Source organism: Rhinolophus sinicus, linkage group LG03 (assembly GCF_036562045.2).
Source record: "Rhinolophus sinicus isolate RSC01 linkage group LG03, ASM3656204v1, whole genome shotgun sequence".
In the NCBI taxonomy this organism is placed as follows: Eukaryota; Metazoa; Chordata; class Mammalia; order Chiroptera; family Rhinolophidae; genus Rhinolophus; species Rhinolophus sinicus.
The window spans coordinates 136,271,891-136,287,823 of NC_133753.1; the positions used below are offsets into that span (position 1 = coordinate 136,271,891).

At 36.4% G+C, this 15,933-nt stretch overlaps 1 protein-coding gene across 11 annotated transcripts in view; it reads left to right on the top strand.

Annotated features, from left to right (window-relative positions):
- Nucleotides 1–15,933, top strand: part of SPATA9 (spermatogenesis associated 9) — a 58,351-nt gene that overhangs the window by 30,995 nt on the left and 11,423 nt on the right. For 4 of the 11 annotated variants that reach the window (XM_019727893.2, XM_074328689.1, XM_019727895.2 and 1 more), the window contains 3 exons: nucleotides 2,419–2,534; nucleotides 3,919–4,007; nucleotides 11,827–12,054. In XM_019727893.2, the coding sequence (XP_019583452.1) occupies nucleotides 2,528–2,534; nucleotides 3,919–4,007; nucleotides 11,827–12,054 (324 nt within the window). In that variant the 5' untranslated portion in view covers nucleotides 2,419–2,527. Of the gene's footprint in view, nucleotides 1–2,418; nucleotides 2,535–2,616; nucleotides 3,739–3,918; nucleotides 4,008–7,303; nucleotides 7,397–11,826; nucleotides 12,055–15,933 lie in introns of those variants that run through there. The other 7 variants (XM_019727892.2, XM_074328693.1, XM_074328692.1 and 4 more) reach the window with 4 other exon arrangements.

Consider the following 15,933-nt stretch of genomic DNA (forward strand, 5'->3'; position numbering starts at 1 on the left):
AGTTGATGGGTGTTTGGGTTGCTTACAGTTTCTTGATGTTACAAGTACAGCAGGGAACATTCTAGTACATGTCTCTAGTACATTCGAGTACATGTCTAGGACATATTTCTACGATTGGAATTGGTGGTCATAGCTATGCATATTTTTAATTGTACTTGATAATTAAAGTAGGTTTCAAAATAGGTTTACCAGCTTACATTCTTCCTACCAGTACATGAGCATTTCTGAGCTCCATGTCCTTGGTAGCACTTGATACAATATGAAAACAATGAGAAATGCAAGGAAAACTTGATGAAAGCACAATTTGTGAAAGATTTTAACATTTCTTTTTCAGTAATTGAGCTAATAGGTAAATAGTAATGACCTGTAAAAGGATTGAATAATACAACCAATAAACTTGGTTTATTATATTTTTACATTCTTTGACTGAACATGTTTCCTTTCTATGACTTAGGATATTTATAAAAATTTGGTCATGTAGTTGGCCACAAAGGAAACCTTAAAATCAGGAAAGTGGAGATTTTATAGGACATGTTCTCTGATTTAAAAGCCAATCAAGTAGAAATAAGTAATAATAGAGTATAGAATCTTAATTACTTGGAAATTATAAAACATAATTATGATGTCTCTTGGAGCAAAGAGGAAAGCAAAGGAAGCATTGAAAAGACTCTTCTTTCAAAATCTATGGGACAAAGTGAAAGATATATTTAGAGTACTTTTATTATTAAAGAAGAAAGACTAAAACCAAGGAAATTTTGCACTTATCTTAAATTAATCCTGAGCATGGATTAAAGAAAAAAGAGGAAGAAAAATACATATAAGATTAGAAATATAGATCCAGGAAATTAAAACAATTACATGCAACTCTGTGACAACATAATTGAATATCTTATATAAGAGGATTTCCTAATAAAATATAAATGATCAAAACTGCCCAGGAAGAAGAAAAATGCAATATATAAATAGACATATATGAAATTTAAAAGTTGGTAAATATAGCTTTTAAAAAATATCAATATCAAATAGTTCCATAACTGAGTTGCTAGCATTAAAAAAAAGAAGATAAGGAATTTTATTGTACATAAATTATACCTCTGTTTATAAAACGGAAAGAAAAAATAATTCCAAATAATTGATATTGTTCCAGACACTTCTGAAAGATGCAAGCCTTCTCAATTCATATGCACATAAATTTAATACTAACCTGATAAGTAAACAAAAATAGCTATGACCCAATCTCACTTATGAATATAGTTGAAAAAAGTGTAAATGAAATGTTAGTAATGAAGTTTAGCAAAATATCAAAGGAATAATACACTACATATACACTACATAATACACTACAAATTCCTTTTTTCAGGAATGCTACGATGTTTCCAATATCAGGAAAGTTAATACATAATTTATTATATCAACTAATTGAGGAGGAAAAGTGATCATAACCGTAGATTATGAACTGGGAGTTGGTAAAATTCAATAACCATTCCCAATAGAAATAAACAAAACCAGAATGGGAATGGAAGGAAACTAAATATGATAAAGGTTGTTTAGAATAACATTTGCTATTGGTTTTTAGTAAGCAGTAAAATATTGAAGCCATTTAGTTGAAAACAGGAAGAAGACAGGCTATCTATCCTGCTGTAATCACTATTACTCAGCTTTGTTTTGGAAGTCCTAGTGAATGCAGTTAAATACAGTGATGAAATAATTGGTATAGACATGAAAAAAGAAGCGATAAAATGATGGTTTCCCTCATGATACTGAATTATGTAGAAAATCCAAAAGATTAATGGAAAAACCAAGATTAGCCAGGGTGGTGGGTTTTGAGGGTGGGCACACTGCTAGACATAATATCATGAAGAAGAAGAGTGGCAGAGACTTTCCTTAACAGAAAACGAAGCATACTATAAAGCCACTCTTATCAAATCAGTATTGTAGTGACATAGCAATAAACAAATACATCAGTGGATGAGAATAGAAAGTTCAGAAATAGTTTGTAATATATCTGTGTGTGTGTGTGTGTGTGTGTGTGTAACAAAAGTGGTATTTCGTATCATTAAGAAAACAATAGTTTATTTAATCAGTGGTATTAAGACAACTGGATATTCGGATGGAAGAAAATAACAGCCTATTAAAAATGAAGCATAGATGGATTGAAAATGTTAAAATAATAAATTAATTTTTAAAGAAAGAAAACAGAAGAAAATTTAGGAGACTATACATATAACTTAGGGCCTGGAAAAACTTCCTTAACAGGAAAACCAGAAGCTTTAAAAGAAAAGATACCTTTATTTGACTGTATAAATATTTTAAAATAGACAAAAAAAATGACCTTTCTTCTTTTTTTACATACATTTCCTTTTTTTTTTTTTTTATAATTCATTTCTAATTTACAAAAGTATTGCTTCTTCACTGCAGTTTGAGAAGCACCAATTTGGATTGTTTGTCTATCTCCTGTATTTCTGGGAAACTGGAAGATGGACCTAAAAGTTAGATCAAGTTGGAACATTTATGGCAAGGATATGTCATGGATGGTATGTACTTCATACTGCATTATATTAGGAGACATGTAATATGTGTTTGTCCCATAATTCGTGATGCTATCATGACCACTGGATTACCTTGATGACCCTGCCACTGTCAAGATCAAGTCAGCATGTCAGAGGCCAGTAGAAGCCCCTTCAATCTGGTTTCTGGCAATGGATCTCGTTTTCCAAATACTGAGGGCATGACTGATTATCTTAAGCATTAGGGAGGAGAGCAGGTTCTGTAAAAGTTAGGAGAGGTCGTTGTGCTGCGGTGGAGGGTGTTCTTAGGCCGATTAGGGCTAAAGGCATCAGACTGCATGTGCTTAGAGGGGTCCTCTGATGCACATTTCTTTCCCAAGCACTTCCCACAAGTAGACCTCCAGCAGCCAGTTTATGCTGACTGAGGAAAACCATGCAGCTACGATTAAATATAAAGGCTTCAAATTAAAATGGGATTTGAGTTGACCAACACAACTCATCCACACTAAAATAAAACTAGGTAGTCAATCACGTCTTCATGCTGTGCAGTTCTTCCCAGATTTGATAAGAGGAAAATAATGATCACCCGAAGTGGGAAGGTACTAGGAGGGAAACAGATGAGGGAAAAAAAGTTTGAGATTCTTAAAGCAGACCAACGAAAGACTTCACAATTTTGCCTGGTGATCCTCATTGGGGTAAGGAAAAGCAATCTGTTCAGAATTCTTTCTGAATTCACTGCTGGTATTTCTTTTCCACTTGGCATCATATGTGAAGCATTTCTTTTAAAGCATGTGCCAACTCTTTTCAAAGGGAGCTTTGTTCTCAGATGATCCATGAATTGAGGTACCACTGCAGAAATTGGGACAAAATTCAATTTATATTGTAGAAATCCGTAGTGTGGTTCATTTTCCAATCCCCTTTCTCTTTTCTTTCTGCCTCAAAACACGCCCTTCTTCTCACTGCCAGAGTGATTTCAGAAGATTCTGTAACAAGTTCTCAGAGGCCCATTGTGCAGTAATAAAGAATTCCGACAGGGGAGCTCCAGGTGCCGCCCTTGCCTGTTTTCCTCAGCGGAAGGCGGCCCTCACCCCTCACTAATGGTTGAGAAGGACAAGCATTGCCCACGCCTGCAAGCTTGCCAAGCACTAGGAACTCAAACAAGAACTCATCATGCCAATCAAACCTGTTGGGTGGATATGCGGGCAGGTGTTGAAGAACTTTTCTGGAAAAAGTATACACAGTCTTGTTGTAAAGGGGATGTGGATGTGGGAAACTGGGAATCAAGTCCCCTATGGTTTGCTTGCTTTTCCAGTCACCTAGGCAGTGGACCCAGTGTTTGAGGTTCTTTTGAATTGTGGTTATGGGATGTTTTCAGTTAAAGCACTTTTTTTCTAACTTCTTTTTTTCTTAGTTGAGGGGATCCAGAAAGCAATCGTGGACCTTATAGATGAGTTTAAAGATGAATTCCCTACCATCGTAAGATTATCACAATCTAATCAGGTAATGTGATTTCATAACTCTGAAAAGGATTATAAAACGTATATTGTGTGTGTTTTTAAAAAGATTTTATTGGGGAAGGGGAACAGGGCTTTATTTGGGAACAGTGTGTACTTCCAGGCCTTTTTTCCAAGTCAAGTTGTTGTTCTTTCAATCTTAGTTGTGGAGGGTGCCATTCAGCTTCAAGTTGTTGTCTTTTCAGTCTTAGTTGTGGAGGGCGCAGCTCAGCTCCAGGTCCAGTTGCTGTTGCTAGTTGTAGGGGGTGCAGCCCACCATCCCTTGTGGGAGTCGAGGAATTGAACTGGCAACCTTGTGGTTGAGAGCCTACTGGCCCATGTGGGAATTGAACCAGCAGCCTTAGGAGTTAGGAGCATGGAGCTCTAACCGCCTGAGCCACCGGGCCGGCCCCTATATTGTATTTTTAGCATACCAATTATTTATGCTTGATTTTGAGATCAGTGTCTGAAACTTAGGAAAACATTAATTTCACCTCAGGAAAACAAAATTCAACTCTTATTGGGAGAAATTGGGGACAAGGAAGTACAGATAAATAAATTGAATTTAAAGACAGTTACTGAGTTATTAGATTGGAAATCTAGAACTCTCTCATAGCCATGATTGCAATGTGGTTTACTTAAGATTGGCTTAATGTAAAATGAGAAAAATACCTAGATATACTTTAATTAAAATCTATGGCAATTAAATCTGTGAAAAAACATAACTGACATAAATTACAACAATGGAAAGATAAGTATTGTATGAGTGTGTGTTTTAATGTGGAAATAAAATAGTGATATAAATTTAGCAAAGTATATATATAAGTATATGTTTTAAATGTTTTTTCTAAAAGGGTTGACACAAAATATTGGGATTGGAAGAAGGGTTAGGTGGAGAGTTTGGAAGAGACATATGGTCAGGAAAAAGCAACATCTTGTTTAGGGGGCACATATAACCTAATTTACTCAAAAGTACACAGCTCTTAATGGAAAAGTGTTGTTTCAGTCATTTTGACCACAGTTGGAATGGAATATGTTGCACGGTACAGCAACAGTGTGTTTATCCAGGTAACAGATTTTTGGCAATGTCAGACATTGAGGAAATAAACAAAAAAGCACTCTGAGTAACATGGTCATCATAAAATCTGTATATTTTATTCCAAAGAAGAGGTATTAGAGCTACCTTTTACTATTTATCCAGACAACCAGGCATCAGACATTTACTAAATACTTACTATTGCCTGAGACTGGGAAAAGGGAATACAGAGAGAAACGTGATAGGATCCCTCCAGTCAATGGGATTAATCTAATGGAGACAGAGTTGTAAACAAGCAATTGCATTGAAATGTGGTAAGACGCATACATACCCAATTCAGAGGAATGAATGACTTTACCTAGAATGGTCAGAGAAGGCTTCCTGGAGAAAGGATGCTTCAATAGAATTTCAAAGGATGAATTGGAGTTTTCAAGGTGAAGAAAGGGATAATATAAGTGGGTAGGAGAAGAAAAGAATATTCCAAAGGAAGCAGTGTCAGGCCAAAAAGTATGCAACAGCTTGTTCCCGGAATGACACGTAGATCTAAATAAATGGCATGGATCTTGAGTCTAGACTTTGGGGGAAGGTGATACTGAAGTGTAGGTATCTGGAGGCAGTCAGTGGTAATATGGCATCCAGATGGTGGTCGTTTAAGCTGAATAGGATAAGGCGTGAAAGCTCCAGAGGGCAACCCGGTTTTATAATTCTGTATTTCAGATTTGGTGTCTAGCTACTTCCCCTCTTTGCATTCCTCTGGTCTTAGTATATAAAGTCTTTTGAAACATTGGAGACTTTTCTTGGCTATGCTCTGGAATATTAAGGAAAGAGATGGACTGGTTACCATGTTTGGTCTAGGATGTAAAATGGTTCAGGCTGGCACAGTAGGGGCAGTAATTATTCAGAGAGTCTCAGGGTGAATCCTAGGAAACCAGAGACAGGCCTCAAAAGCCCTGTTGCCCCTTCCGGTTGGGATTCTCCCACCATTGCCAACATTAGAGAAAGTGGGGTTTTATTTAATCAAAGAAGTTGGAACTTTCTTTGCAACTCTCTTCATTGCTTCTTACCCTCTGCATAGCCTCATTATCACTAATAGCATGCTATCTGGTGAAATAGATTAATATTCTGATCAACAAAGAAAGAACTCTTAACTTCCTATTTCCAACTCATTGAAGTCCTTTATGTACTTATAAGAAATTTACCCCATTCAGAGAAGAATATAAACATAGAAACATAGTCTCTTGTTTTTAAAACATGAACATTGTTATTTTTCCCACCATTTACTGTGGAGAAACCTGAGTAGTTAGGGGATATTGTAACACATTGAAATTATTTGCTCTTCAAAAATAAATTAACCAGAAAACAATGCTAATCCACCATTGTTAACTAGATTATTTTGAAAGGACAGATTATGAATGCTGCAAATTTTATTATTTCCATGATGGTTCCCAAACATACTGAAAGGAATCGTTTTAAGAATACAATTCTTAGAGGGCTTTATTAATTGGGTTGTATTTTGTTGTATTTTAAATCTCTAAATTTTGTGATTAGTATTTTTTTTTTTAATTATTGTTTTAAGCATTTACTTAGGAAAAAGCCATCTTGCTGTCCTGGAGGACAAAAACAAAGTTTTGAAGGGAGTGATGGTGGAATTTTTACAGAGGAATCTACCCAGAGTAATGGTTATTACATAGTTCTTCATGGCTAAAGATTTTGAAGAAAAGAATTTTTTTCTGGGACTGGGGAAAATTAATTTTAGAATCTTGGCTTGAGGTTGTGGCTTCTGAGGTCCTGTACTCTCTGCTCCCTCCCTCTTAACCAGCCCAGAGCCCAATAGCCTCTGTATCTGCTTCCTTTAGTAAAAAGTAAGTGTTTAAGGTTTACAGTTGCCATTGCAAATGATTTCCATATGAGGATATGAGGGCTTAAAATAGTAAATCTTTAAGTTTGAACAAATGAAAAATGCATGCAACAATTGGAGAATTCAAATTTTTTAAATTCAGATGATTTAATTGAATGAGAAAAATTTTGTGGTAAATAGGGTCACTTTTTGTGGGTTTTAATTAGGAAAAGTGAGTATGTGTTTTAGTCTGTAATTACCCTGCACTTAATTGTATACTACAAAATTAGGAATGGTAGACAAAACCTATTAGAATCCATACGAAATTTGGATTTATACAACTGTAGATGTACTTTTCTGAATTCTCTGTTTTGTTTGTTTGTTTGTTTGTTTTTAACATGTGGAACAAAAACTGCTGGGGATGCACCAGTGATGTCTGGAAATTACTTGTATTGGGGTTTCTAAATATGAGAGTAAGGCTGGAACTAGAATGTTCTGTAATTCAACTATATTTTTGTCTTTGGTAAGTTGTTTCTTGTGGGGCACTGTCATTGTGACAGTTACAGAGCACATTGTGTATTGAAAACTTTCTGGGTGGTTTATAATTTAATATTTGGTATATTTCTCTGATCTTTCTCAATATTAACTTGTTAATTTTTCCGATACTCCTCGTGCATTCATTTTGGCTACATTTATAGAGCTCCTCTTATGTGCCAGACACTATTCTAGGCCCTGGGGCAAAATGCATAAGCCAAATGGATGTAAAACAGTGTCATAGAACTTAGGTCCTAGTCAAGTAGAGAAACAATAAACAAAGAAAATGAATGAATCGTATGTCAATGGTAGTTCTTAAGGAGAAGAAAAAATATAGCAGAGAAGGGATATGGAGTAGGGGTAGGGATAGGGAGAACCATTAATGGTTAAGACCTAAGAGGGCTTAGTGAGAAAGTCATTCTTGAATTAAGGCTTGAAGGAAGTGAGATAGTAAACCTTGATATCCTTGAGGGACCTGAATGGCATAGCAAGTGCAAAGTCCCCGAGATGGGAGTATACCTAACAAGTTCACCAAATAATGAGGAGGGAAAGGGACAGAAAAGGTCAGGGAGGCCAGGAAGATAAAGAGCAAACTTTTAGGGCCTTGTAATTCATTGTACGTATAATACTTGGCTTTTACACTGAGTGCATCGGAAGCCACTGAAGAGGTTGAGCAGAAAAGCAAGATACGATCTGACGATCTAACATACGCTGTGATTGTATCGCGCTGGCTGATTTGCTGAGGACAAGAATGAAAACAGACAAGGGTGGAAGCAGGGAGACCATTTGAGGAGGCTAATTCACTCGTCAGGAGGAGAGATGACGGTGGTATATATAATGGACTGGGTGTTGGTACTGGCACAGTGAGCAGTGGTCGTATTTTGGGAATATTCAGAGAAAGAATTGAATAAGATTTGCTGACAGGCTGGTTTTAAAGATAATAGGATAGTAAAAAGCTGATGTAGTAGAAATTGGAGTTCAGCATTAAAACTGCTGAGGATAGAGAAATGGGCATCGCTCTAGAAAAAAGAAAATAGAAAGGGAAAGCAGGATATATATTTAAAGAATGGGGCTCAAATAGAGAAATCTGTTTGATTTGAGCAGAATTCTTGAACCAATCTGATTAACTGATGCTAAGTTTCTTTTGGTAAATAGTCTTTAAGTACCTTTGTGTGTCTCTGGTAATAGTGATGGTTGGGAGTTGGAATTCCTTTTCTGATATATGTTGATGTGCCCAGATGATGATGATGACAAAAAGAATCACCTAACATTTTGCAACCAATTTGAGGATGGGTAGGCCAGGAGTAAAAAAAAAAAAAAAAAAAAAATTGAGGGGAAAGAAATGAACATTTCTTTCATTTAATTTTACATACATGGTTTAATAAGAAAATATATAGCATAGATAATAAACAAAAAAGAAAAGCTGTCAGCTCAAAAAAGGGGGAGATATTTAAAAATATTTTTCTGCTGGAGCTAATTAAAAGGTAACTGCTTGGACTCATTCATCATAAACTGGGGCCTTTTTTTTTTTTTTTTTTTTAAAGAAGAATGTCTGAGTCTGCATCTAAAAGAATGTAAGTAGCCTGTCCTCTGTTGTCACTTTCAGTCCCAGAAACATGTAGAACCACCGAACACACACCCCGGTGCCCACATTTGGTTCCTAATACTATTCTTCTTAAAAGAAATAATGGTCTTCTTGGGAACAATTTCATTTCATGTTTTGTGGCAGAGAAAATAAAGGTGGTCAGAAATATTTTATTGCCAGAAGTAATAATTCTTTCAGAGGTATCTAGGAAAGTATCAGAAAAGGAAAGCATTTAAAAAACCATGAAGGAATGGATAGTCGTCAAATTGTAACCATTTGAGCATTAAAGGAAACAAAGATGATAATAATTAGGAACAGATTAAGTCTGTTGGAAAAAGCCATGAATTCATGATGAGACTAAAATGAGAAAGATAACACAAAAGATACCAAAGCATTATTATCAGGCACTCTTGAATTTTTAAAAAACGTTGTTATAATCAGTGCCAAGTTTTGCTCAACACAAATTATGTGAACCCCACAGGAGAGTTTTGATGAACAGATTATCAATTACAAATAAACTTATTTTTCTGCAGAGATAAAAATTTAGAAAGACAATTTTGTAAAAGAGGGGAAACTCGAATGGGTCAATCTAATATAGTGTTTTGGGAGAATTAATCAAGATTGGCAACTAGAAATACACGTGTAAAATCAGTGACTCCAGGCCAACGTGTACAGATCACCAAGATTTTGTAAAGAAACTTACAAAATAAGGAGAGGGAAACTGCACAAAGTTAATGTTTTGCAACTGCACACATGAAGAGTCCCTAAAACACTGAATGGCTTCGTACAGAAGGTTTCAGGAAAGGTGGAGCAGCACATATCTCATTCCTGTTTGCCCTGGAAACACGGCCTTCACCTTGTGATTATAAATGATAATGAAAGCATTATAATTATAATGAAAGCATAGTAAATTGGGATCAGAAGTGAAAGCAAACTTATTCTAGCTGCTCCACGTGGAGGAGGAGCTGGGAGGAAGTGTCAGCACAGTGTGGGGGGAGGGAAACTTCTTCCTCTACTCCTGAGCTCTTACCGCTGGGCTAATAAAATTGGCACCAGACCAGATTAACAGGAGAAAAACCAATTGAATGGGTGCACACAGATCATCATAAATGATACTCAGAGAAATGGCCAAAGCAGGCAGCTTTTTATACCTTTTAGACAAAGAAACAATACATTTGTGAAGAATTAACAAGCTAAAAACTTAGACTTGGGTGAGGATTCTAAGCAAAGTTTTAGCTTGGGTAGTAAATTAGTAGAAAAAGAACAAGGTTTGTTGATACACACTTCTCAGCCCTGAATTCCCTAACTGGTGACAAGGTCGTCTCTCTCGTTAGACAGCAGGTGCAGGGAGAGCACCTTTCACATAGGAAGGAGATTTGCTTCTGCTTTCCGGGGGATGAAGAGAGAGGTCAGAGTTCTTGCACGGGCAATTTCTTAAGTAACTTTAATTCAAAATAGTCAGTGTGCCATGGTGGGATATTTTGGGGTGGCCTGCCCTGGGCCCTGACAGTAGCAAAGCATAAGGTCACAAGAGAAACTGCATTTGTATGTGCAGGAGCTTTGGGTACTGCAGACAATGTGGTTTCGCTCCCTGGTATGCTCACCACCAAGGTAGGAATAGTATTAAGTGATTACCCCTCGGGTTGTTTTGCTTGCTCTGCCTGCTGTGTAACTGCTTGTAAGGATTGCTCGGATCTCAAGTAGCTTGGCCTTCCAGCCAGTGTAGCAGCTCACAGTCGAGATTGCATTCTCTACTGTTAGCGTGGACTAGGACGGTGAGAACCAGGGGGGCTGATGGGACTTGCCCAGTAAAGTTAACAGATGAAACCACAGCAGGACACCAGATGCCGCAGAAATGCATCCTCATTGACAGGCTAGAATAGCTTTTGTTTATCTCCAGTGCCAAACACTGAACATTAAGAGAAGTACTGAACTTTGGTGACAAAAATAACAATAATACAATTATTTCTTTAGGATAAAAGTTGAGGCATTCTAAATAAATATACAGCATGTTAGCTCTTCGACACATATATGATATCTATTGTAGACCAAAAAAATCCATCTAGAAGATGTTTTATACTTTAATATTTTGGCATAATGAGTAGATATTCAAAGTTGCTTCTCCTAAAAAGCCAGAAAAGCTCATAACATTACTTAAATGAATAATGGAAACTATACTTGTCTGTTGCCTGGAATGCAGTCTAACCACATTGTAAGTAATTTCCCTGTGGTTCACTTTCTGGTAGAGCAGAGGAAGAATTGCACTGTATGTGTTTGGGTAATGCCACAGTTTTTTTTCTATCACAGTGCTCATAGAAGTTTTGAAGTTTTTAGAAGTAAAAGTTTCCTAAGCTTGTTGATTAGTATATAGGGTACTTGTTTTATTTTTCTTTAAATTGTACAGTGCATCATGTATGTATGCTATATTTTATCATTTAAAAATTATAAAGTAAACTGGGAAAGTATTTGTAAGTTTAGAATGAGAATTATTGGTTGAATAATTCAGTTATTGAATAATATTTGGATAAGAATTATTTTTGAAATAGTTCTTTAAAAAATCAACGCAAAAAGTAAATAAACCCAAAGAGGAAAATGAAAAATTTGTATCTTTAGGTAGTAACTCAATTCTGGATGTTTATTCTAAGGAAAAAATATATATTTACATGAAAATTTAAGTTGTATAAAGGATGGGATATAATTATGGGACACAGCATACTCACACATAGGAGCATGCAGTGTATACAGTTATGTGGTACCAGTCTCTGCCTGAAGTAGATTTTAATAATGCACTGGAGAATCACACAGCAGTCACTTTTCAAGGGCTTATTTTCCAGAAAAGAGAACCCGTGCAAAAAACATCCAAAATCAGAATGGCTGTCGCTTTAGCCAAGATCAACCGAGGAACATTGATTCAAGGGTTAAACAGTATATCCACATCCTCCAAATCCGTGGCCAAACTTCTCCAGCCTCAGCTTGTTCGTCGACTTCTAGAGTTAAGGGACATAGCTCATCGTCTGCTGAGGGAAGTGAATGCACCGACGCAACCCCTCTATAACATGCAGGTAAGTCCGTGTAGCATTTACACAGGATGTGGACCCTTTTTGTAGAAACTGTTTTGAAATTATACAATTTAAAAAATGAAAAATGTAGGACATTTGGTTGTTCTACATGTACGAGTAAAACAAGAATAGCTGAATAAGAGAAATGAATTGTTGGGCCTCCACTATAGTATATTTGTTGGTTTAAACAAATCTGAAAAAGGAAGTCATGTAGACTTTTGTACCTTGTTATTTGATTGAGCTGGAGGCAACTGTCAATTTCAAATGGTTCAACCTAAATATAAGCATACAAATTACCAGTTATGTCAAACCTAAAATCCTACAGTGAAGCTCGAAAATGATTGTTTTGTTCCCTTTTCCCCATAACCTATGTTTTCCAAGATAATCCTTGATTGACATAACATACTGAGTATATTTAACTTACTTTGTAAGTATGAGCTCACTGTAACAGACCCATCAGCATCCAGGTATATTTCACATTACATGTTCTACATCGTTTCATTGAGCCTCTGTTAAAGGACAACAGCTGTGAAAACGGTTTCAGGACCAATTTTTTTCCTAAACTTTATGTCACAGAACTCTGTTTTTTTCAATCTGGACATTATTCAAAACATTCTAAATGTTACAAAAGATTAGGAATCTTTCAAGTCTGGAATCTGAACCCTAGAATGACTCCGTTTTAACTATTTTGTTGAAGGGAGAGAAAACCTGGCTCAGACTGAGTTAAGCCATAAAGGAGATGTATTTGTTCATGTAGTTGAACAATACAGAATTGTTAAGGTTGCGGGCAGAACTGGATACAGGTACTCAAGTGATGCCTTCAGGATCCTGTTTCTCTCTTTCTCTCCATCTCCTGGCTCTGCTTTCTCCGTGTTGACTCCATTCTCAGACTGACTTTTCTCTCCTGGTCACAAGATGGATTGCAGCTCTTCCAGGGCTTCATCCATCCGAAAAGAGAGTCCTTGACCCAGCATTCCTGGCCAGGTCCTGAGATTCCCTCTTAGAGAATGGCTTACCTCTACACCAGGGAAATGAGATACACTGATTGGCCTAGTACTCAATTACCTGCTTTATCCCTAGAGTAGAGGCTGGAGCCCCATCCAGACCACACGACCTGAGAATGGGGAAAAGATGAATCCTAACAAAAATCTGGGTTATTTTGAGAAGATGAGGAAATGGATGAAATATGGCTAAAATCAACAAAATATTCATTACACAGGAATCTCTCTCTAACCAAAGATTTTGACATTTCCAGAAATCATCAGCTATTTCAACAATGAACTGCCTGAGACAGCATTTATAAAAGGCACTCTTATAATATCTGATGTTTGAGAAAGTAAAAAGTGGTTTTTGTTTGTTAACCACTGGATTCTCTCAGCACAAAAAGCCTTATTCCTGTATCTTCAGATCAGGGGTGTCCAAATTGCCGCCTGCAGGCCAACTGCGGTCCGCAATCCAGTGTTAATTGGCCCGCAGCAAATTCCAAAAATATATTTAGTTTACTTAAATAAACCAGGTGAGGCAATACGTACTTTACCTCGAGTGAGTGGCCCGGCTGTTTGTGTATTTTACTGCATATGGCCCTTGGTGAAAAACATTGAAAAAAGTTTTGACACCCCTGCTTTAGATCATCAAAAAATACCCATAGCTGAACCATATTATCTTAAATTCCCACCGAAATATCTTTCTGAATCTAATGTTTTTCCTTGATGGTTCTTTCCCTGTATTGGTTTTACAGAGGATTGACATAAGAAGTATCCTTTAAGACTATTTCTGTATTTAATATGAAATCATGTTTAACACTGTTCATGATATTATTTACAGTCTTCCAGTTTTGCTCCTCTTTGCTAAGTCAGAACTGTGAAGGTTCTGAGATTTTACGCTATTTACAAGCTAATAAGTTAGCCAACCACAGCTTTACATACACACACACACACACACACACACACACACATGCACGCGCGCACACACGACACAAGACCCTTCAGGCGGACACACAGATTGTTTACTCACACCAAAGCGGCAAACCAAAGCGGTCAGTATCTTTCCTACACCTCAGTTCCCATAGGGCAGTATGATGACAGCCAGATGTCACTTGTGCATGTTCCTAGTAAGTTGCATGACAGAAGAGGAACCCTGAAATTGGGAGATTCAGCTTTTTATAGGGATGCTGGCTTGTCAGCCGAGCCTCCGGGGGGTGGGCAGGGGTGGAGAGAATCAAATGTCTCTCTGGAGGGTAAGGATAGGGCTTTATTTTTTAGTGCCCGGTGACATCTATTTTCGGAGGTACATCTCTATGTCTCTCTAGAGGGAAATACTTAAAGCTGTTTGCTATTCAACTGTGTCATTTGCTCAGAACGCCCCATCTGTACAGGAATGAGAGACATCCATGGAGAATTGTCTTCCAATACTCATGAAAATTCAGTGGCAGAAAAATTTATTTCCAGTTTTTGTGTTTCTTTTTATCCAATAATGAGAACAAAAAACACAATCTGTTTGCCTTTTTGCCTTGACCAACACTGAGTTTGACAGGTAAATTTAGAGCTTGGTTGTGATAACCTATTCCAGGAACCCGAGATGAGAGAAACAGGTTGAAGGATTAAATGACTCGTCTAAGGTCCGTGCTACTGTGACTGTCTCTTCTGACATCAGTTCAAGATCAACACCTATGAAATCTCTTCTCCTGTGCTCTTGTTCTAATTATCTTAGGACATAGTTTTACTTTATAAAATTCTTATCAATAAAGTTCTTCAAAATATATGTAAGGTAGTTTATCAGAAGTCTCACCCAAATTTACACTGGTAGGAATATTTTGCAATATTGCCTCCAGATATCTCCTTTATAAAAAGAAATATAGTTAACCATGCTCCAATCCTGTCCCGTTTTCTTTCTCTACCAAAGGTAATCATTATCCTAAAGCTGATGTGAGCATTTACATGCATATTTATATTTTCAGTACATTTGTATGCATCTATCATTCTATGTATATTTACAATTTATACAAAAGGTATACTGTACTTATCCTTCTGAAACTTTTTTCACCAAACATTTTATATATATATATATATATATATATATATATATATAGCTATGACTTATTATTTTAACTTCTTCGTGGTATTCTATTTTAAGAAAAAATAATCCACAGTTTATCTCTTACTGGACAGATGGACAATTCGGTTTCCAATTTTTTTGTATTACAAACAGTGCTTCAGTACTTCTGTGGTCCATTCTTTTAAATGACTCCTTATCCATATGTATGAGACACTCTTAAGGTATTCTCCTAAAAGAGGAATTGCGGGGTCATGAGGGATTTTATTATCTGTAGTCAAAATGCTGTTCAGAATGGGTACACTTGGAAATCACTGTGATTGGTAAATCTGAGGATAATTTCTTCAATTCTGGAAAATTTTAAGCCATTATTTCTTCAAATATTACCTCTTTCTCATTTTCTCTAATCTCTTCTTCTGGAATGCCTATTAAACATACTTAGGACCTTCTCATTTTATTCTTTGTGTTTACTTTCCTCATATTTTCATTTTCTTTATCCCTTTTTGATGCATGTTGAATACTTTCCGCTGAGCTATCTTGCAGTTAACCCGTTCTCTCCAGCTGTATCTAATATGCTCCTTTAGTGTTTTATATTTCAAACGCTATTTGTATCATTTCCAGAAATTCTATTTGGTGTCCCCCCCACACCCTAATTTCTACTTTTTTCTCTTCAAAGTATCTTTTATAGATTATGTCTTTTAAAAAAATTTCTTTAATTATGTTAAAGATACGTATTTGTCGCCTTTTAAAATATTATTCTTTGAGCTATTTGGGGGATGCTAATCTTTCTGATGATTGTGAGCTATATCGTGTCTCACTCATAGTAGATCA